This window comes from Jaculus jaculus, chromosome 13 (assembly GCF_020740685.1).
Source record: "Jaculus jaculus isolate mJacJac1 chromosome 13, mJacJac1.mat.Y.cur, whole genome shotgun sequence".
NCBI classification, from domain to species: Eukaryota; Metazoa; Chordata; class Mammalia; order Rodentia; family Dipodidae; genus Jaculus; species Jaculus jaculus.
In genome coordinates, this window is record NC_059114.1 from 14,655,154 (window position 1) to 14,677,882 (window position 22,729).

The 22,729-nt window shown below is 45.0% G+C and overlaps 2 protein-coding genes across 13 annotated transcripts in view; one reads left to right on the plus strand and one right to left on the minus strand.

Annotated features, from left to right (window-relative positions):
- Git2 (GIT ArfGAP 2) overlaps positions 1 to 11,924 on the minus strand; it is a 67,144-nt gene extending 55,220 nt beyond the window's left edge. For all 12 annotated transcript variants that reach the window (XM_004664114.2, XM_045132321.1, XM_004664115.2 and 9 more), the window contains exons 1-4: positions 11,781 to 11,924; positions 4,496 to 4,629; positions 2,005 to 2,117; positions 1,280 to 1,385 (exon numbers count right to left, since the gene is read on the minus strand). In XM_004664114.2, coding sequence (XP_004664171.2) covers positions 1,280 to 1,385; positions 2,005 to 2,117; positions 4,496 to 4,629; positions 11,781 to 11,832 — 405 coding nt within the window. In that variant the 5' untranslated portion in view covers positions 11,833 to 11,924. The remainder of the gene's footprint in view (positions 1 to 1,279; positions 1,386 to 2,004; positions 2,118 to 4,495; positions 4,630 to 11,780) is intronic.
- A 4,519-nt stretch (positions 11,925 to 16,443) lies between these two features.
- Positions 16,444 to 22,729, plus strand: part of Ankrd13a (ankyrin repeat domain 13A) — a 45,296-nt gene continuing 39,010 nt past the window's right edge. Inside the window, exon 1 of the mRNA XM_045132777.1 lies at positions 16,444 to 16,680. Within this exon, the coding sequence (XP_044988712.1) occupies positions 16,585 to 16,680 (96 nt within the window). The 5' untranslated portion in view covers positions 16,444 to 16,584. The remainder of the gene's footprint in view (positions 16,681 to 22,729) is intronic.

Below are 22,729 nucleotides of genomic sequence, written 5' to 3' on the forward strand. Positions count from 1 at the left end.
CTTTTTTTAAATTATGAACTTCCATAACTATAGACAATAAACCAAGATAATTAACCCCCGACTTTGCCCTTCACAACTTCACTCTCCATCATATCCCCTCCCCTTCTCAATCAGTCTCTCTATGATGGTCTTGTGTACGTAGCGCCAGGCACTTCGAAGTCAGGGATATCCAGGCCATTTTGTGTCTGGAAGAGTGCATTGTAAGGAGTCCTACCCTTCCTTTGGCTCTTATGTTGTTTCTGCCACCTCTTCTACAATGGACCCTGAACCTTGAAAGGTGTGGGGCTTTTGTTTTTGTTTTTCAAGGTAGAGTTTCCCTCTTGCCCAGGTTGACTTGGAATTCACTATGTAGTCTCAGAGTGGCCTCGAACTCAAGGCAATCCTCCTACCTCTGCCACCCAAGTACTGGGATTAAAGGCATGCACCACGCCCAACCAACAGTAAAGCTTTTAAGCACTCAGAAAATGAACTGCCTTCCTTCAAGTCAAGTCTAGAATTATACAAGATACAATAAACTTCACAGGAGTAGCAAAACCTACTCTGACATCTGCAAACCAGTACTTTTTTTTAACCTAAATATTTTTTACTTTGAAAAAGAAAAACATAAAATCATTTCAGTATTGTAATCGAGGAAATAACAACTATACACATTTGTATGCAAAACTTCCTATTGTGCATTGTAAACACCAAGTCCAAAGCACTACTTGCAACATAGAGATGTGCATATACGGCAACTCACAAAAGCATGCCAAGGCCCGCGACAAAGAAAAGCAGCTGTTCATTTTACAAGTCTAATAAGCCATGCTGTTCCTACAGCTTTGAGTCACACTTGGCTTTCTAAAGAGTGTTCTCACTTGCTGTATGTACCCTGGACACCTGAAGAAGTTCCTCTGCTATTTTTTTTTTCTTCAGTCCTTTTCAGAAACAATCATCCTGTAAACTTTCTAGTCCCTTCTAGAAACAAACTCTGAGATGGCTTTTATTTCCAAGTGAAATAGAAAACTTACAAAATATAATGTAAAGCCCATACTGGGGCGGAAAAAACAACAAAACACAAAACAGTTGTTTAGACATGTTATTTTCCTTTTTGTCCAGTACCTCCAATTGGAGGAATGGCTGTCATGTGCATAGGGAAAAAAAACTGAAGGCAGTAAGAAGCTGTATTAATTACAGAATGTACTGTAAAGCTTTTGTTTTTCTTCTTCCTCTCTAAGATTTTTTTTTTTTCAAGTAAAACTGTCTCTGGGGCTTTTTAAGGGTCTGTATACAAGTGACCCACCTTGCTCAGGTCTTTTGCGGTCACACTATCGTCATCCCGGCAGGGCAGGCGGTGGACAAACGCCAGCATCTGATACTTGGCTCTGATGAATTCGGCTTTATTGGGGCTGATTTGAAAACAAACAAACAAACAAAAAAGCAGCTCGCTTACAGTTCAATGCGGCATTTCCCATTCTTTGTTGTGAAAAGTAGAGGAAGTGACCTACACCCCCCACTTGAAAATAAAATGAACAAAGCTGGAGTAAGTTTCGGCAGTAATTAAGACCTGAAGTCTGAAAACACACATTAGTCATAATGGTGGGGACTGCAAAATACCTGCTTTTTCAGGATCCTTCTGCCCTGTGTAATTTTCTTAATTGATTGCAAGTTTGAGAGGAAGTGGCAGTTAGACCTATCTTAGAGGTGAGGCACTGGGCAGAATGGAGCCAGAACCTAGATTTCTGGTCTGTCTGCTTATTGTTTGAATATCTAAGTTTAAATCTGGTTACATTTACAGCCTCCAAGCCTTGGTCTACAACCGGAGAAACCATTAACTCCTGTTGGGTAACCATGCATAAGTGATGGTCCCACCTGCCTATTCTGGGTTTATAGCAGCACAGAGCCCAAGGAACAACTGGAGTCCCCCCTCTGCTATGCCCTGGTGGAGGATGATCAAAATAGATGCACTCTTTTCAATAGAGCCACTTGTTACAAAGAAACAGCAGTATTTATAAACATTCCACTCACTGTACTTTATCCTGCGGATTAGCCTTACGTCTTCCACTCATAATGGAGGCAGGGTCCAGCAAAGAATGTTCCCATATAGAATTAGCACCGTTGTTATACAAGGTCTCAACCATCTGAAACCAAGCAGCATGAATTATATTTTCTTTCCATGAATACTCAAAGGGAATCAATGACAGAAATGGAAAAACAAAGGCCCATTACATGAGCCGACTGTGGTGGCACACGCCTTTAATACCAGCACTTGGGAGGCAGAGGTAGGAGGATCACTGTAAATTCTAGGCCACCCTGAGACGACACAATAAATTCCAGGTCAGCCTGGGCTAGAGTGAGACCTACCTTGAAAAACCAAACAACCAAAAAACAAACAAACAAACAAACAAACAAAAACTAACAAGAGGGCAGGGGAAATGGCTTAGTGGTTAAGGCTTTACCTACAAAACCTAAGGACCCCAGTTCAATTCCCCAGGACACACGTAAGTCAGATACACAAGAAGGCAAATATGTCTGGAGTTCATCTGCAGTGGCTAGAGGCTGTGGCACGCCCACTCTCTCTTCCTCTCCCTCTTCCTCTTTCTCTCTCTCTTTCTCTAAAATAAATGAATAAAATATTTTTAAAAAGAAGAAGAAAAAATACTAACATGAGCTGGGCGTGGTAGCACACACCTTTCACCCGAGCTCGTGGGAGGCAGATGTAGGAGAATCACCGTGAGTTCAAGGGCACCCTGAGACTCCATAGTGAATTCCAGGTCAGCCTGAGCTAGAGTGAGACCCTACACATCAGAAAACAAAACCAAACAAAAAACACTAACATGTTTGGGTTAGCATCCATATCACCGTTTGCTGATCTGAGAAGGAGGAAGGTTCAGCTTTGGCATTTCCCAAGCCCAAACAAATGCTGTGTTGCCCATGTACTGTACTGCCTATACTCACTTAATTTTTGTAAATTTACTTTTCGAGGTAGGGTCTCGCTCTAGCCCAGGCTGACCTGGAATTCACTATGGAGTCTCAGGGAGGCCTTGAACTCATGGTGATCGTTCTACCTGTGTCTCCCGAGTGCTGGGATTAAAGGCATGCGCCACCATGCTCAGCTACACTTAGTATTTTTTGTTAAATCCATCCAGTTTTTTAGAACTTTAAAAGACAGTTATGGTCTGGTGTGCTTGTTACTGTTCTTATATACATCAAAGTAAATGCAAACATGCAAATAACTATTTGAACGTTACATATATATCTCTCTTGCATATCACTGGGGGTCTATTTCTAACCCTTGGCAACTGTTGCTTTAGGGTCAACCTTGTCATTTTAAATTGCTTACCTCTGCACTTAGTTCAAATTCTATAATACAGTGTGGTTTTGTAAACACAGACAGACCTGAGAGCAATACAACTGCCCTTTCATATGAAAATGGACCAATGGAAAGTTCTATGTAATATTAACAAACCATCTCTCTCAAGTTCCTCTCAAAGCTGGCCTCCTGAACTAAAATGGTCCGCATCTGCTTTGAGTATTCACGGAGATATTTTCATAGCAGCAATCCACACCTACTCACTCTGCTCCCTTGGTTCACAGAAGCAAGTTTAAGAGCCATGGTGTGCAGCTGCCACCAATGTAGTGACATGTGTATTCAAGATGAATAAAGCAAACCACACGATTAACCCTGAGTTCCAAGAAAACTTGAAGGATATGTACCTCAAACAGAAGTACAAGCACTATTCCACTGGATCCCAAACAAGATCAAGAGTCCACTGAACAGTGTTAGGCATGCAGTCAGAACTTGTGAATTTAATCTCAGTCTAATAATGGGAGCTTTAAAAAGGTGTCAGATGTTGCAGAAATTTCTGAGGAATCCCATGCTACCATCGAATCTGGATAGAAAATGTTCCAAAATATGAGTAGGCACTCATAAATAAACATGAACTTCTCAAACACAGGTTTCTCAATTAGGAGCTTTTGGAACCACTGATCACAGTGTATGAAAAAGATGGAGCATTTAAAAACAATCTAGAAAATCGGCAGTGAGACAATATTAACTTTTTTCTTCTTCGAGGTAGGGTCTCACTCTAGCCCAGGCTGACCTGAAATTCACTATGTAGTCTCAGGGTGGCCTTGAACTCACAGCGATCCTCCTCCCTCTGCCTCCCGAGTGCTGGGATTAAAAGCGTGTACCACTATGCCCGGCTATTACTAACATTTTTTATTTCAATTGACATGTGGCTATCTGTTTATATACAATTGAGCTTTTGTGATAAGACTATGCTAGGAGAGAAAAAAAATCTTAGATGATGATCTAAAACAGGATAACACTTATACTATGTAAGAAATAGTGAATGAGACCCTACCTAGAAGGCCCCCCCAACCCTGCCAAAAAAAAAAAAAAAAAGAAAGGGCACAGTACTGGCCAATGATGTTGCACGCGTTCTTAGAAGCTTCAAGCCACACACTAGGAGATAGTTCTGTTGTTGAAACCAAGAGAAGACTTCTTACACTTTACCTGAAGCAGTGTTGGCGGCCATGGTGTGTGCTTAAGATGCCTTACTTGGGAGATGTGACGCCCTAGACTCCGGTGGACACTGCAACACTCGTCACATATAAATGTTCCCCGATTTACTGATGCCCAGGAAGGATCTGGAAAAACAGCGACATCTCAGTGGCGAGAGTACTAACTGCTTGCTTTCTGCAGATGGCAAAAGATGGCCAAGGTTTGGTTTTGAAGCAAAACAACACATTCATAGGGCTGAAGAGATGGCTTAGAGGTTAAGGCACAGTTAAGGTGCTTGTCTGCAAAGGCTAATGATCTGAGTTCAATTCCACAGTACTTGTGTAAAGCCAGATGCACAAATGGCTCATGTCTCTGGAGTCTGTGTGCAGTGCTGGCAGCCCTGAGGTGCCCATTCTCTCTGTTTCTCTTCTATCTCTCTGATTGCAAATTAATACATAAAACTATTTTTTAAAAAGACATCTATGTTGTTTTTTTTTTTTTTTTTTTTTTTTTTTTGGTTTTTCGAGGTAGGGTCTCACTCTAACCCAGGCTGACCTGGAATTCACTCTGTATTCTCGGGGTGGCCTCGAACTCACAGCAATCCTTCTACCACTGCCCCCCAAGTGCTGGGATTAAAGGCATGCATCACCATGCCCACCTTGTTTTACTTTTTAAAAATATTTTATTGTTTGTTTATTTGAGAACGACAGAGAAAGCAAAAGGCAGAGGAAGAGAGCAAGAACAGGCATGCCAGGGCCTCTAGCCATTGCAAATGAACTCCAGACACGTGCACCCCCTTGTGCATCTGGCTAACGTTAGTCCTGGGGAATCAAGCCTCGAACGGGGTCCTTAGGCTTCACAGGCAAGCGCTTAACCGCTAAACCATCTCTCCAACCCATTGTTTTACTTTTTAAAAATATTTTTTGGAAGAATGTTAGGGGTTGGAGAGATGGCTTAGTAGTTAAGGCATTTTCCTGCGAGGCCAAAGGACCCAGGTTTGATTCCCCAGTACCCCTGTAAGTCAGATGCACAAGGTGGCACATGTGTCTGGAGTTTGTTTGCAGTGGCTAGAGGCCCTGATATGCCCATTCTCTCTCTATCTGTCTCTTCTATCTCTCTCTGCTTGCAAATAAATAAATAAAGAAGAAGAAGAAGAAAAAGAAAAAAAATATTTTGGGGGAATCAGGTGTGGTGGCACACACCTTTAATCCCAGCACTAGGGAGGGAGAAGTAGGAGAATCGCTATGAGTTCAAGGCAACCCTGAGACTACATAATAAATTCCAGGTCAGTCAGGGCTAGAGTGAGACCCTACCTAAAAAAAAAAAAAAAAAACCAAACCAAGAGGTGGCTTAGCGGTTAGGGCATTTACCTGCAGAACCAAAAGGCCCTAGTTCAATTCCTCAGGCCCCACGTAAGCCAGATGCACAAGGAGGTGCATGCATGTGGAGTTTGTTTGCGGTGGCTGGAGGCCCTGGTATGCCCATTCTCTCTCTCCCTCCCTCCCTCTTTCTCTCTCAAATAAATAAATAAAAATAAAATATTTTTAATGAGTGGGGGCTTGAGATGGCTTAGGGGTTAAGGCACTTGCCTGTGAGCCCTAAAGATCCATGTTTGACTCCCCAGGTTCCATGTAAGCCAGACGCACAAGTGGCGCATGCGTAAGGTTGCACATGCGCACAAGGTAGCAAGCACACCCGTCTGGAGTTCAACTGCAGTGGCTGGAGGCCCTAGTGTGCTAATTCTCTCTCTCTCTCTCTCTCTCTCTCTCTCTCTCTCTCTCTCTCACACACACACACACACACACACACATACACACACACACACACAAATTGGGGAAGGGGGCCTGAAGAGATGACTTAGTGGTTAAGGTGTTTCCTACAAAGCTTAAGGACCCAGATTTGATTCCCTAGGATCACCTAAAGTCAGATGTACAAGGTAGCACATGCGTCTGGAGTTCATCTGCAGCAGCCACAGGCCCTGGCATGCCCATTCTCTCTTTCTGCCTCTTTGTCTCCCTCTTTCAAATAAATAAAAATAAAATATTTTTGGGGAAAAAAAAATATATATATATATGTATATATATATATATATTTTTTTGGTTTTTCAAGGTAGGGTCTCACTCTTAGCTCAGACTGACCTGGAATTCTCTATGTAGTCTCAGGGTGGCCTCGAACTCACGGTGATCCTCCTACCTCTACCTCCCAAGTACTGGGATTAAAAGCATGTGTGTGCCACCATGCCCAGCAATAAAAAAAAATATTTTTCAGCCAGTCATGGTAGTGTACACCTTTAATCCCAGCACTTTAATCCCGGCAGAGACAGAAGGATTGCTGTGAGTTCAAGGCCAGCCTAAGACTACAGAGTGAACCCCAGGTCAGCCTGGGCTAGAACGATAAGACATATACATACATACACACTATTTTATTGTGATCAGAGAGAGAAAGAATGGGCATACCAGGGTCTCCTGCCACTGTAAACTCCAGATGTATTCACCACTTTGTGCATCTGGTTTTACATGGGTGCTGGGAAATTGAACCTGGAACAACAGGCTTTGCAAACAAACACTTTTACCCACTGAGCCATCTATCTAGTCCCCATTTTTGTTGTTTTATATGCTTGTCAACAAGTCAAGTTGGTAATCCTGTCTGATGGCTCTACCTACCTTGGCTGATTGGGACAATGTTAACTGAGACCAAGAGCCCTAAATAAACAGTTACCTTCTTTCCTGTTCAGTGCTATAGTCTGCAGCCTGACTGTGGACCTATGGTCAGATGCATGACCTTTCACCCAAAGCCAAAGAAACAAATTGAGAAAATAACAGATGAATCATTCCACTTTGTTTCTTGTGGTGCTGGGGACTGAACCTGGGACCTTCTACAGAAGCATTCTACCATTGAACTATATCCCCAGCCAGATGAATCACTTCAAATTCAATTTTACAAAGAGCAACACAACATAATTTTGGCAGTGTGTTATCCACTTAGCAGTATCCAAAACAAATGGTGCAATGACTGCTGCCCAGTGCAAGAATCAAAACTTCTTTTTGCTAATGGGAAGCTGTGAGGCTAGAACTGTAAGTGTTCAGCTACTGTAATTCTGAGGACAAGGATATGTTGCCCTCTCCACTTGGCAATATTCCATGATATCTACCAGTTGTTTTAACAACTTAACAAATACAGTCTTACAACTGATCTAAAAGAAAAGAAGCTACTTGGGCTGATGGCTTAGTGAGTAAGGTGCTAGTCTGCAAAGCCAAGGGACCCAGGTTTGATTCCCAAGGACACATATAACCCACACGCACAAGGTGGTGCATTTCTTTAATTTTGAAATTTCACAGACTTCATTTAACATTTTTTTTTTCCCCAAGGTAGAGTCTCACTCTAGTCCAGGCTGATCTGGAATTCACTATGTAGTCTTAGAATGGCTTCGAACTCTCGGCAATCTTCCTACCTCTGCCTCCCAAGTGCTGAGATTAAAGGCGCACGCCCAGCTTCTCATTTAACATTCTTCATTGAACATTCCCATAAAGACTAGTTCATACTAGGTAAGCAGGACAGATCTGGGTTAAGTGAAAACTGGGTACTTAGAATGCCCCCTCCAAAAAAAAACAGTCCCCTTTTCCATTTCCTCAGACTCACAATGGAGTGACAATAGGTGCCACTCCAACTGCCTGGCCTCAGGGTTATATTTTAAAATTCTTCAATGTCCACAAAAATCTCTAAAATGCATGTACATCATCTTTACCATTTTTTAACAGCTTATTCAAACCCTTTCAAACCATATAATGAAAAGTTATGAGATTTCAATCAAAAGCAAATCCTAGGAGCCAGAGTATATAGTGGTTAAGAGGGCTGGCTCTGGACACAAGTAGTCCAAGATTTGAACCCCAACTCTATTGCTTCTTACACAATAGCCGGAGGCAAGTTACTTCTGAGTGTCTGAAAGGGGAATAGGAACCATCTTGGAGAAGGAACAATAGAAGGAGTAAGTTAAGCATCTCTCCGTACCTCAATCTCAGTGATGTTGATGGTACATCTTTTCTAAATTCTTTTTTTGTTGTTGTTCATTTTTATTTATTTGAGAGTGATACAGAGAGACAGAAAGAAGCAAAGAGAGAGAGAGAGAGAGAGAGAGAGAGAGAGAGAGAATGGGCGCACCAGGGCCTCCAGCCACTGCAAACGAACTCCAGATGCATGTGCCCCCTTGTGCATCTGGCTAACGTGAGTCCTGGGGAATCGAGCCTCGCACCAGGGTCCTTAGACTTGACAGGCAAGCGCTTAACTGCTAAGCCATCTCTCCAGCCCTCTAAATTATGTTCTAAGTGCCATTCTGATATTTTAAGAGCCTACTAAAATTGATGACTACTGGAAAGTTTCTGACTAGAAATTAAAACATTAGCCAGGCATGGTGGTGCATGCCTTTAATCCCAGCACTCGGAAGGCAGAGGTAGGAGGATTGTTGTGAGTTCAAAGCCACCCTGAGATGACATAGTGAATTCCAGGTCAGCCTGGGCTAGAGTGAGACCCTGCCTCAGGAAAAAACAAAAACAAAAAAAAAACCAAACACACATTTTGACATGAACCCTACTACTATGCTGGGAATTTAAGCAGAGTTTTCAGGTATCTAGATTTAGAACACAATGTATATAAATGAACTAGATTCATTAACCAAACAAACAAACAAGTAAACAGGACTGGAGGTGTGTGGCTCAGTGGCACAGAGTACTTGTGAGGACCTGAATTTGTTCCTGGCACCACAGAGGTAAACAAGACTTGCAAGCATAGTGAAATGTCTGCCTAAAACAAAACAAAATCATTCAGTGACGTGGAACTACGGTACTAAGTCACTCTAAGGAGCAAAACGGGACACGTCAAGATGAAGGAAGACACTTAACACTGATTTCTGCAGAGTGCTGTTTACCGCTAGTGTCCCCTCCCCTAAAACTGGAAGCAGAGCAAGGGTTTCCATGTATCCTTCAAGGTTCACAGTATTTCTGGAGCAAATTAAACAGGAATAAGACAGCAAGGGTTTAACTATACATTTAGCAAAGTTGGGGCTGCTTGAGGTGGCTCTGGTCTCAGATCCTCCCAAGGGACAGCACTGGAGTACCGGGAAACAATCAGCTCATGGCCCCACTGATGAGCTTCCCCCTCCACCCTACTTTCAGCCAAGCTCTCGATTAGTCATTTGCACACTATGCATCAGAATCTCACCAAAATATATACAATCCAGAAACAACAAAGAAAAAGAATAATTAAGTTTGTACGAATGAGACTGGGTGAAGCCCTTCCAACTGATTAGATGCAAGAGCTTTTGAACCTAGGCTATGTGAAAACCATAAATAGGTACCAAAAAAGTATACAGGTGTCTTCTGGAGAGAAGGCCTTAAACATTTGTCTTTCAAAGGGTCCCCAATCATAGGCTTCTTCACTGCAGAGAAGGCAGCAGGAATTCCTAGCTGTGCTATGTTCACAGGACCTTTCAAGGTAACCTCATTATATTCAAAACAGGAAGGAAGTGACTCAAGTCTCTGAAGGTTTTGGCATTCAAGACAATACAACACAATGGAAGAGAACACATTCTGCCCTGCACAGTGCACACTGAGAGGGTGCAGGATAGATTCAGGGTGGCAGTGGAGAAACACTTTGCCTTTCCCTGCTGGAGAAGTGAAGAACCCACAGCTTGTGAGGAAGTTTTAAGACACAAGTGAACCAAACGCATCACAGAAAGTTCAACTGACAACAGGCAAGAAAAAAAGGAAGTGGAACAAATAATTTTAGAGAAAATGATCGATTTCATATAAACTTGGTTTATAAAATACCTCTTTTTATTTACTTTCTTTTTGGCTTTTCGAGGTAGGGTCTCACTTTAGCTCAAGCTGACCTGGAATTCTCTACGTAGTCTCAAGGTAGCCTTGAACTCACAGTGATCCTCCTACCTCTGCCTCATGAGTGCTGGGATTAAAGGTGTGCACCACCACACCCGGCTAAAATACCTCTTTTTAATCTCTCCCTTCCTATCTTCAAGGGGAACTGGTAGCATCACCTGCATGACCAACCACGTAAGTGTTACCTCAGCCCCACTTAAAATCAGCCTATGACAAATGACAAGATAAAGATGAGAACATTCACAAGGCCACTGGTGTTCAATGATTGAATCAAAACTGTTTATTGAACACTGCTGTGCTAGGAAAGTCATCTGATATTTAAATAACTTCCAATTCTGAACTAAGTCTAAGGAAAGAAACCAACATATAGACATCCGTACAAAGACCTGTCAATTGGGTCCCAATTACTAAGATCTGATCACCAAATCCAACTGCCCATAGGAATAATGGTTTTCGCATTTCAATGCCCCTCCCCCAATGTTTATACTGTCAGTAGTGATTGTATGTCTGTTTTGGTAAGTTGTAATTAATGTACCACTTAGAAATCCAACTATAGCTTAAGGAACTAACTCCAAAGGTTCTGAACTAAATCAAACAACTCTCTCTCTCCCCCCCTCTCTCTCTGAGATGACCCTAAGAAAATCAACACCCTGAATCTTACCACCACTGAGCTTGGTACTCCTGATGGTCCCCATCAGAAAAATGAGGAAACCAAAGTTTGCGAATGTGAAGTCACTAGTCCAAGGTCATTCACAAACAAAACCTAGCAGGAACAGAGGCCCTAGGGATCCTCAAACTTGAGACATGCGTTGACTCCTATGGGCTGTCTGCGTGTGCAAGACCCCGACCTGGAGTAGTCCCCGGGGAGGGCCAAGATGGGATGTCCGGAGGCGGGAAGTCATCCACCCAGGCCCAAGGGCGAATGTCCAGGAGGGAAGCCCGGAGGGTCGTCCACTGCCCCTCCTCCCACAGGGCCACCACGGCAGGCGGGGCAGGGGGCCGGGTGAGAGGTGACACCTGCAGCCCCTGGGGGTCCGCAGCTAGGAGGACGCCCACGTTTGACTTCTGTAATTGGCGTTCCTGTGGATGGCCCAAACCCCTTCCTGTCGGGGACGAGCGGGGAGCGGCCCCGGGCCCCGCCGCCCCCCGGGTTGGCCTGGGACGGAGGGGGCGACAAGCAAAGGGAGGGCGGCGGTACCCTGCCTTCCTGCTCCGCTGACAGGCCTGGGACCCGACTCTTCCCGAAGCCGTCCCGGAATCTCCCACAATAGGAACCCCGGGGCTCCGGGTGCTGGGACTCGGCGGTGGACCCTGCCAGCCCAGGAGGGGACGGCCACCACCCCCCACACCCCGGGGCAGGGGTCCCGGGCCAGGAAGGGAAAGGAACGGGCCCGGCCGAGGACACTCACCCGGCCCGCTGCAATCAGCGCACACGTCGCTGCTCCGGAGCCGCTTCGACATGGTTCCCGCCTTCACCTGCCGGGAGCCTCGGAACAGCTCAGGCGGCGGCAGCGGCGGCGGCGGCGCTTCCGCTCTAACGGGTCCCCGCGGCAGCGCTGGTTGGCGGCGGCGGCGGCGGCGGCGCCTCTCCCCTCAGCGCCTTGCAGCCGCGGCGCAGCACGCATGCGCGGGACTGGCGTGTCATGTGACCGGAAAGGGCAGGCTTCCTTACCGCCATCTTGACTGAGGGCAGGTCCTTTCCACCCCCGCCCCAGCATCCCTCTTCATGCTACTTTAGGGAGTCTCTGTTTTTGGAAGAGGTTCATTTCAACTCAGCCCTGTATTAGTCCAAGAGGAAGGAACAGATCCTCCCGAGACGATCAATGGTTAAATCATTTATAAGTTCCTTTAGTCAACAAAGGTTTATTGAGCACCTACTGTGTTCCACATACTGTTCCAGGAATTGAAGAAATAGCAGTGAAAAAATACAATATTTTTGGTTCTTTTTTTTTTTTTTTTTTTTTTTTTGTTTTTTGAGGTAGGGTCTCACACGAGTCCAGGCTGACCTGGAATTCACTATGTAGTCTCAGTGTGGCCTGGAACTCACAGCGATCCTCCTACCTCTGCCTCCCAAGTGCTGGGATTAAAGACTTGCGCCACCATGCCCGGCTTATTTCTGGTTCTTAAGGGGCTAACATTTTACTAAGAGTAGATGTGCAATAAAATAAGAAAAAATAGGGCTGGAAACATGGGCTTAGCCGTTGAGGCGCTCACCTGCAAAGCCTAAGGACCCAGGTTCGATTCCTCAGTACTCACATGAGCTAGATGCACAAGGTATCAGATGTGTTTGCAGTTCATTCCAATGGCTGAAGGCCCTGGTGCACCCATTCGCGCGCTATCTCTCTGTCTCTCATAAATAAATAAATAAAACTTTAAGAATAAGAATAGGGGCTGGAGAGCTGGTTTAGTGGTTAAGGCACTTACCTACAAAGCCTAAAGACACAGGTTCAATTCCCCAGTACCCACATAAGCCTGATGTACAAGGTGTCTGGAGTTCATTTGGAGTGGCTAGAGGCCATCTCTAGCTTCCTCTTTCTTTCACTCAAATAAATAAAATATTTTTTAAAAATTTAAAAAAGAAAAAAATATACTAGATTTCTTTTTTATTTTTGAGGCAAGTCCAACAGACTTCCTTTTTTTAATGTGAGGGTGAGAGAATGAGAGAGAAAATTGGCACACCAGGGCCTCCAGTCACTGAAATGAAACTCCATATTCATGTGCCCCATTGTGTGCCTGCTTGCATCACTGTGCATCTGTCTTATGTGGTACCTGGAGAGTCAAACATGAGTCCTTAGGCTTCTCCAGTCAAGCACCCTACAGTCTAAGCCATCTCTCCAGCCCCATGATTCCTTCTTTAGGCTGCTGTATGAATCTTATCTTCAAAGTGGAAATGATGCATTGTCTATCTCTAGTCCATGATTGGGTTTTGTATAGCCTCTAACCTAAGAATGATTATTTATTTACTTACTTATTGTTTTTTGAGGTAGGCTCTCACTCTAGCCAAGGCTCATCTGGAATTCATTCTGTAGTCTCAGGGTGGCCTCAAACTCATGACAGTCCTCCTTCCTCGGCTTCCCCAGTGCTGGGATTAAAGGCATGAGCCACCATGAGCTGGTTTTTTAAGAATCTTGCTCTCACCCAGGCTGATTTGGAACTCACTATGTAGTCTCAGGCTGGCCTCGAACTCACAGAAATTCTCCTACCTCTGCCTCCCGAGGACTGGGATTAAAGGAGTGTGCCATCATGCTCGGCCTGATTTTTACATTTCTTGAAAAATAAGAAAAATGAGGAACAGATGACAGGAAGAAAACAAAGAAGCAACAAAACTTGTATGCGTCCAGCAACACTATGTTATTGTGTTCTGGCTAAGGGGAAATGGAGTAGGTTGTAGGAAAATGAGGCATGCCTGCTCCTTGGTAAACTTTTAGTTAACCGTAGCTCCTGTTATTGTTAGTATCACTAGTATATTCTAATCACTGTTGTTCTTCATATATTTGGAATTTGAAAATAAGAATAACGAGTATTTTCCTGATGGCATGAAATACATACAATGTAATATGATGGAGAATGGAATTTCAAAGGAGAAAGGGGGGGTGAGGGAGGGAATTAACATGGGATTTTTTTTATAATCATGGAAAATGCTAATAAAAATTAAAAAAAGAATAAATACATACAATGCAATAAGACTAAGCACTGTAAAGACTAGTGATACTAATAAATGTTTATTTTGTGTGTTATATGAAAACAACTATGATTCAGCTAATACTGGATGACTATTGTAGGACAGATGCTATTTTGTTTTTAAATTTAAATTTATTGAATTGTATTTTGATTTTCTTTTTAAGATAGGGGCCTGGAATTCACTATGTATTCTCAGGGTGGCCTTGAACTCACAGCGATCCTCCTACCTCTGCCTCCTGAGTGTTGGGACTAAAGGCAAGTGCCACTGCCCCTGGCTGTATTTTGATTTTTTTTTTTTCTTTCTTTTGCTCTGGTAAGCAAAATAGATGTGGCCGCTGTCATTGTGGAGTTTCAGATTAATCAAATAAGAGAAATGTTGAAGAGAAAACAAGTTTTCACAAAACCTCTGAAAGAATGAGAAGTCCCTTAAAGGCAGGTATGGTGGCCCACTCCTTTAATCCCAGCACTTGGGAAGCAGAGGTAGGAGGATCGCTGTGTCTTCAAGGCTACCCTGAGACCACATAGTGAATTCCAGGTCAGCCTGAGCTAGAACGAGACTCTATCGTGAAAAACCAAAAAAAAAAAAAAAAAAAAAAAAAGACTGAGAAGTCCCAGAAGAGGCCTCAGATGCACTGGCATTAAGTCTATCTTTCCAGTGTGATAAGAGAGTAAGTGCATAAATCTCATGCCTAACACAATGAGGCCTCTAGGTGCTTTCCCCTCCATGCTCCTGCATCCTGTTTTGGTTCATTCAACAACTCGCAAATCTTCTGGACTCAATCCACACCCGTGGAGAATGGATCAGGCCAGGATTCTTGAACAGCTGTGCAGGCATCTGAAAGGCTGGATGTGTACATAAAGGCAGGAAGGCAGAGGGCATGCTTGCAGGATGCATTGAATGACTTTGCCTGGTTGAGCAGTCTATGAAGGCATCTGGGCAAAAGCAGGACGGTGTTCTTCGTTGAGACAAGAAGATAAACATAGTGCCTGAGGTTGTAACCTGAAGAACAAATTTAGCCTTTACAGAAATCTGGATACTCTATTATTCCTTTGATCCACAACTCCAAATTCAAATAGCTATCTTAAAAAAAAAAAAAAAAGCCGGGCTTAGTGTCACATGCCTTTAATCCCAGCACTCAGAAGGCAGAGGTAAGAGGATCGTTGTGAGTTGGAGGCCATCCTGATACCACATAGTGAATTTCAGGCCAGCCTGGGCCAGAAGGAGACCCTACCTCGAGAAAAAGAAAGAAAGAAAGAAAGAAAGAAGGAAGGAAGGAAGGAAGGAAGGAAGGAAGGAAGGAAGGAAGGAAGGAAGGAAGGAAAGAAAGAAAGAAAGGGAGAGAGGGAGGGAGGGAGGGAGGGAGGGAGGGGGAGGGGAGGGGAAGGGAGGGGAGGGGAGGGAGGAAGGGAGGAAGGGAGGAAGGATATGGGATTGAGAAGATGGCTCAGCAGTAGTTAAAGGGGCTTGCTTGCCCCTGGTCAATTCCCCAGCCACCCATTTATGCTGGACTGGCATTCATTCATTTGCAGTGGCAAGAGATCCTAGCACACAAACGCGCGAGCGCGGTTTTTCTGTCCCAGCGGACACTTGGCAATGCCTGGAGCGTGTTTTGGCCAGTGCTCCAGACACTGACAGGACAGAGAGGCCATCAGGGATATGATGCTCAACATCCTATCTAGCGTCCATAAACGTCCACACAAAGAATTATCCAGTTCAAAGCGCTCCAAGGTTGAGACATCCTGAGATAGCACTATCCCTATCTTAACGCAGATATCTGATGTCACTTCTCCAGGGTTTAAAGTTCTTAAAAATGATTTCGTGTTGCCCACTTCCAAAATGGCTTCTGACCAATCAGGAAGAACCTGCCCTGGTCCAAAGAGGCTGCTAGGTAGGGGAGCCCTCAGCCGGAATGGTTTGGTCCAGACTGTGGTCTCCGACCCCCCCCCCCCGATTGCGGAGTCAATGGAACAGGCCTCGTTGTGGAGCGAACCACTTGAAGTCGCTAGTGTGGGGGAGAAAGGGATGATGGAGAGTTAGATCGGGTTTTCCACGTTGAGCCCTGGGAAAGAGAGGAGAGAAAAGAAGCTCTGTTTCGTGAGGTTTTCTTTGTGTCCTCTGTAGGATCTAAAGTGGATCTTACGAGGCTCGGATCCGCTGCCGGGTCTCGTCGTCCTCCCCGCCTCCTCCATGAGCGATGGTTCATTCCGCCCGCACTTCCGGGTTCGGGGCAGTAGGCAGCAGAAGTCGGTCCGCGAGCTGTCAGCCGCGGGCGCGAGCGAGCGAACTAGGCGAGCGCGGCGGGGCGCGGGGTGGGCGCGGCCGACCCGGTCTCCGAGCCCGGCCCGCGACCCCGGGCCTCCCGCGCTCCCCGCCTGCGGCCTCGTAGGTCCCACCGGCTACGTACCGAGTCCCTCGTTGTCCCACTCGCCGGACCGACAGAGGATCGGACGGACGAACGGGCACCGGAGACCCCGCCGGGGAGACGCTTTTGGCAGGCGGGCGTCCAGGGCCCGGGCCGCGGCCTCCTCACCATGTCCTCGGCCAGCGACGTCAGCAGCCAGTTCCCCCTGCACCTCCTGGTGTGGAACAACGACTACCGGCAGCTGGAGAAGGAGCTGCGGAGCCAGGTGGGGGCCGGGCGGGCGGCGAGGGGTGGGGATGTGGTGCAGTCGTTTCCCCTCCCAGAGCCGATCACCAGCCTCTGTCCCCAGAGCCCCGCAGACCCCCTTCATGGAGCCGGAACAATACTACTACTAATAATAATGGGACATGAACCGAATGCTGTATGCCAGGCTCTGTGCCCTGGGCTTTTTGTACACCTCCCCTTTCAACCTTTCAATAACACTCTTTCAACAACACTGGAAGATTAGTTGCTGTTGTATTCCAGTTGACAGGAAAGGAAACTGAGGCTCTCAGCGGTTATTTGCCTTGCGTGACGTCACCCAGCCCATTTAATACTAAGTCGGGTTTTTTTTTTTTTTTTTTTTTTGGTTTTTGTTTTTAATCTCAGGCGGGCTAGCCCCAGAATGCACCATTATTAAGTCCTATGCCTCAGAGACCAAAGGGCAAACCCCCTCACCCCTTAATACCACCAGCCCTGTGGTGGTGACAAAGGGCTTGGTTGGCTTTGGAGGCCAGGTTCTAACTCGCCCTGTGACCTTGGGCAAGGCATCTTCGTCCTGGGGTCCGTGTCAACTTATTCATAGAATTGAGGGTATTGGTAGTGATGTGTGCAAATTTAGAACGTGTCTTTATTATGGGTCTGGGGGCTGGACCTAGGAATCAGTATATAGCAAGCTCCCCTGAGAGGCTGATGCGCAGTAAAGTGTCAGAATCACTGGTGCTCAATGCTCCTTGAGACCCCTTCCAGTGCAAAATTACATTGATTCTTACTGTCATGTGTCTAAAGCAGTGGTTCTCAATTGCAGGTGATACCGGCTTCTCCCTTCCATTCCTCCTTCCCCAACATTTCGCAGTGGTTTGGTGTGTGTGTGTGTGTGTGTGTGTGTGTGTGTGTGTGTGTTGTGGGGTAGTTGCTGGCTTCTAGTTAGGTAGAGGCCAGGGATGCTACTGGGCTGCCTATAGTGTACAAGGCAGTCACCAACACAGAATTGTCTAAGCCTAAAGGATCCGTTAGAATCCTTGATAGCTTTTTAAAAAAATATTTTATATTTATTTATTTGAGAGAGGGAGAGAGAGAGAGAGCGAATGAATGGGTGCTCCAGGCTTCCAGCCACTGCAAATGAATACCAGACGTATGTGCCACCTTGTGCATCTGGCTTACATGGTTACAAGGGAGTTGAACCAAGGTCCTTTGGCTTTGCAGGAAGTGCCTTGACCACTAAGCCATCTCTCCAGTTCCCCCTCCCCTTTTTGGAGACAGGGTCTCATACTGGAGCCCATACTGGGCTGCTTGGAATTCACTATGTAGCTCAGCTGGCTTTTTTTTTTTTTAATTTTATTTATTTATTTATTTGAAAGTGACAGACACAGAGAGAAAGACAGATAGAGGGAGAGAGAGAGAATGGGCGCGACAGGGCTTCCAGCCTCTGCAAACGAACTCCAGACGCGTGCGCCCCCTTGTGCATCTGGCTAACGTGGGACCTGGGGAACCAAGCCTCGAACCGGGGTCCTTAGGCTTCACAGGCAAGCGCTTAACCGCTAAGCCATTTGACTTGGGGCAGCCCTCTTGTCTCAGCACTTGTATGTGTGCTGAACCCCACACCAGACCCAAGAAGCCTTGCTCTAAAGGCCTGGCAACACTTCCAATAGCTGTTGGTACCTTCAAGTTACACACTAACACATTCAGCAAGTATGATAAGGATTTGTAATTACTCCTGAAATCTAGTGTGATTGTTTTTGTTGGCTTCATTCATTTTATCCATTGTGTTAAGGACCTACTTTTGAATGACTGAAAATTGGCTCTGTAATTGTCAAGAAGCATTGGTTCTTTGAGTTGGATAAAGATTGAGCAAGATCAGCATCACCCATGGTGTTTAAACAGTCATTGCTAAATGTGTGCTTGAAACCTGCCACATGTATGTATGTATATATATATATATATATATATATATATATTTTTTTTTTTTTGGTGAGATTAGTGAGATTCTTTTCAAAACATAAATAATAAATACTTAGAAAGAAAGAAAGAGAGAGAGAGATAAAGAAAGGGAAGGGTGGGTGTGAATATAATTCACTGGTATAGCACTTGTCTGTTCCATCCTTAGTACTAAAAAAAAAGTTCTGGACAAAACTGTAAGAGGCACTGATTTTAGTTAGTTGACAGAGGAACAATTTAAGAGTTAAGGAGATTTAACACATGCCCCTGAACAGATTGATTCACCACCAGGCATTCCAGTACACCTGATGATTTAATTCCTCTTCTATTAGAAGACAAGGTTCTGAGGCATTCTCAAACATTTTACTCTGATTTTTCAGCCCAACCTGACCTGGAATTCACTATTTAGTCTCAGGGTGGCCTCGAACTCACCAAACTCAACGGTGATCCTCCTACCTCAGCCTCTCAAGTGCTGGGATTAAAGTTATGCACCACCACATCCGGCCTTCAAACATCTTGCTCTTACATCTATCTCTGAGTCTCACCTGGAACATTTAAGAATGACTGGGCATGGTGGTTCCAGCTGAGGCAAGAGGATCACTTTTTTTTCCTTGGTTTTTCAAGGTAGGGTCTCACTCTAGCCCAGGCTGACCTGGAATTCACTATGTAGTCTCAGGCTGGCCTCGAACTCATGGCGATCCCTCCTATCTGTCTCCTGAGTTCTGGAATTAAAGGTGTGCATCACCACGCCCTGTGGGGGATCACAGTTTTGAGGCAAATCTGGGCAACTTAAGACTTTGTACCCCCACCAAGAAAAAAATTAAAAGGAGTGGAGAAGTAGCTCAGTGACAGAACACTTCTCTGGGATGTGTTCTGGGTTCTGATACAATGGAACAATAAAAAGACAAGTTCTGGTTTTAGGAGTCTTCATTTTACATCTGCACCCTTCTGTATCACAGGTGCTTAGCTTGTATTGTCGTGTTGAGGGAGAATCCAAAGAAAGTCATAGACTCGGAAGGAGTTATGGTGACGGAAAGAAGTGACCGCAGTGCTCAGTACTGCAATATCTGTATCACATCTTCCAAGGCTCAGAGTCTAATGTGGAAGAGGTGGTAGAAAGAATGTAAGAGCCAAAGGAAGGGCAGGACTCCATACAACATGCTCCCTCCAGATACAAAATGGCCTGGATATCCATGGCCTCATAGTGCCTGACACTACCTGCATAAGACCATCATAAGAGGAGGAAAAGATCATGACATCAAAAGTAAAAGAGAGACTGATTGAGATGGTGAGGGGGTATGATGGAGAATGGAGTTTCAAAGGGGTAAGTGGGGGGAAGGAGGGTATTACCATGGGATATTTTTTATAATCATGGAAGTTGTTAATAAAAAATACAAAAATTAAAAAAAAAGAAAGTCATAGAAATCATATCCTATTTGATACACCGGCACATGGGAAAATGAGTCCATCATCATTGAGCCACAGGTTCAATCCTGAATTGGGAGAACAGCAGGTTTTCTATTTGTCATTGGCAAAGTGTGTGCTTGCTAACACAATAAAAGTTTCAGGTTTTTGTTTGTTTGTTTGTTTTTTGAGGTAGGGTCTTGCTGTGGTCCAGGTTGACCTGGAATTATGCTGATCTTCCTACCTATACTTCCCAAGTGCTGAGATTAAAGGCATGCGCCACCCTACCCGCCCATTTTCAGTTTTATTATCTAAACTGTGACATAGTTATCTTTTTCCTGCAAACTAGGATAAAGGTGTCCATTGATCAATCTGTTACCTTGAAGAACTTTGAGGGACATTTATGATTTAAATTTTAAAAGTGAAAAAAAAAAACAACTTTTTTTGAAATAGTCTCACTGTTGACCCCTGGCTGGTCTGGAATTTATATATGTAGTAGCCTAAACTGGTTTTAGACTTGTAATAATCCTCCAGCCTCAGACTCCTGAGTGCTGGCATTTATAGGTATGTGCTGTCATGCCTGGCTAGAAATTAAAAAAAATTAAATTAAAATCTTGTAGCAGATTTTCCTAGAGTAAACTTTAGGTCCTCTAATGCCCTTGAATGTTGGGGGGGAGAGAGAGAGAATGGTGGTGCCAGGGCCTCCAGCCACTGCAAACAAACTCCAGATGCATGTGCCACCTCATGCATCTGGCATATGTGGGTACTCGGGAATAGAACCTAGGTCCTTAGGCTTTGCAGGCAAGTGCCTTAACCACTGTGCCATCTCTCCAGCTCTGTACTTGCGAATTCTTTAGTTTTGACTTTGATGATGGGTCATTTCATAGTGGAGCAGTTGCTTCGAGGGAGGAAACCTTGACACAGAAATTTTGACCATTATATCAACAATCCAACTTTAATCTTGAAATGTGGCCATTGAGGGGCTCTGACAGGGCAGTTTTACAGGCCCAGTGCTTGTTTGAATGCTCTGTGAACAGCGTGAGAGTCTTTTGCACGAGGCCCTACAAGTTATCACTGGCTTCGGGTCAAGGAGTTTATAGTCATTAAATATCATTAAAACACATAGCAGGAAATATTTATTACATACCTCTGTGACCTGGAAGCAGTTGTGTTGAATGACCAGCATGAATGCTGAGTGAGTTGTGTTACTGAGCATATCACTTACCCTTGTTGAATTATCATCTGTATAGATGGGGAGAGGCCACTGGAAGCCTGCTTGTACCAGGGGCTACACTGGAGTATTTACTGTTATATATATATTGTTTATTTATGAGCAGAGAGAGACCAAGATTTTATTTTTATTTATTTGAGACAGAGGAAGAGAAAAAGAAAGAGAGAGAGAGAGAGAATGGGCACGCCAGGGACTCTAGCCACTGCAAATGTACTCCAGACACATGTGCTACTTTGTACATCTAGCTTACTTACATGGGGCCTGGAGAATTGAACTTGGGTCCTTAGGCTTCACAGGCAAGCGCCTTAACTGCTAAGCCATCTCTGCAGCCTTTCTTCAAGGTAGGCTCTCACTGTAGCCCAGGCTGACCTGGAATTCACTCTGTAGTCTCAAGCTGGCCTTGAACTCATGGTGACCCTCCTACCTTTGCCTCTCAAGTGCTGGGATTAAAGGCGAGCGCCACCACCCCTGGCTGTTGCAGGTGTTTTTTGTTTTTTTGGTTTTTTTTCCTTTTGGCAAGGAGCATGAATTGATTGCATAATTTAAAACGAAGAATTCTTATCACCTCAGCAATAAAACCAGCTGTTTCCCTTATGTTTTGTTAGCCATTGAGTTTCTGTGTCTGCTCCTTCATTCCTTCCACCACACGAGTGAGACTTGAAGCCAGGAGCTGTAAGAATTTTATTATGTTCCAGGAACTTTTACAGCATAGAAAGAATTGAGTTTATCCAGACGAAGGGGATGAGCACGTGTGAGCCCCAGCCCCACATTCTTGCTGGTAGCCAGCATCGGTATAACCTGGCCAACTGGGAGATTATTTCAGGTCTCCAGTTGCTGGCTCAGAAGTACTTAGTAAAGTGCCTCTTAACCCATCAACTCTTCAGTGTTCAGCGAGGCCTTGAAGCTGGCTGCTAACGTTGAAAGTGTTTGTGTTCTGGTTGTCATTGACTAAAGAGGTCTGTTAAACTCATTCAGCCTTTTTACTGACGCTGGGGAAACTAATGGACACTTACAGGCGAGGCCATGCATCATACATCTTCACCTAGGCAGTGCTCTGGGATCCAGTAGGGTGGAGGGTAGCAGTTGGCACCCCCTTCTTTGAAGCCCAGCAGCCCAGCAAGGGGAGAGTGTAGTCCAGGCAGCAGCAGTATCTGGATGGAGCCTGATAGGAACCCTGGTAGCTTCCCACAGAAGCCTGTGGCAGGCCAGGTGAGGGCACTGGGCGTACTGCAAGTCCGTGCCTTAACACTGGCTGCCCGGTGTTGAGCCATCCAAGGGAAAGCACCTTTCAGGGCACCCCCCTTTGGTCCTTATGGCCTTGGGCTCATCTTAGGAAACTGGTCTACACACATACCGTTTCCCACCTAGCTTGAGATAGAAGCCCCAGAGGACGAGGGCAGTTGAGAGAGGGCAGTAAGGCTGAAACAGGACATGCTGTTAGCAGCAGCTGACTGGAGGCCCCCACAGCTAATAGTTCCAGTTT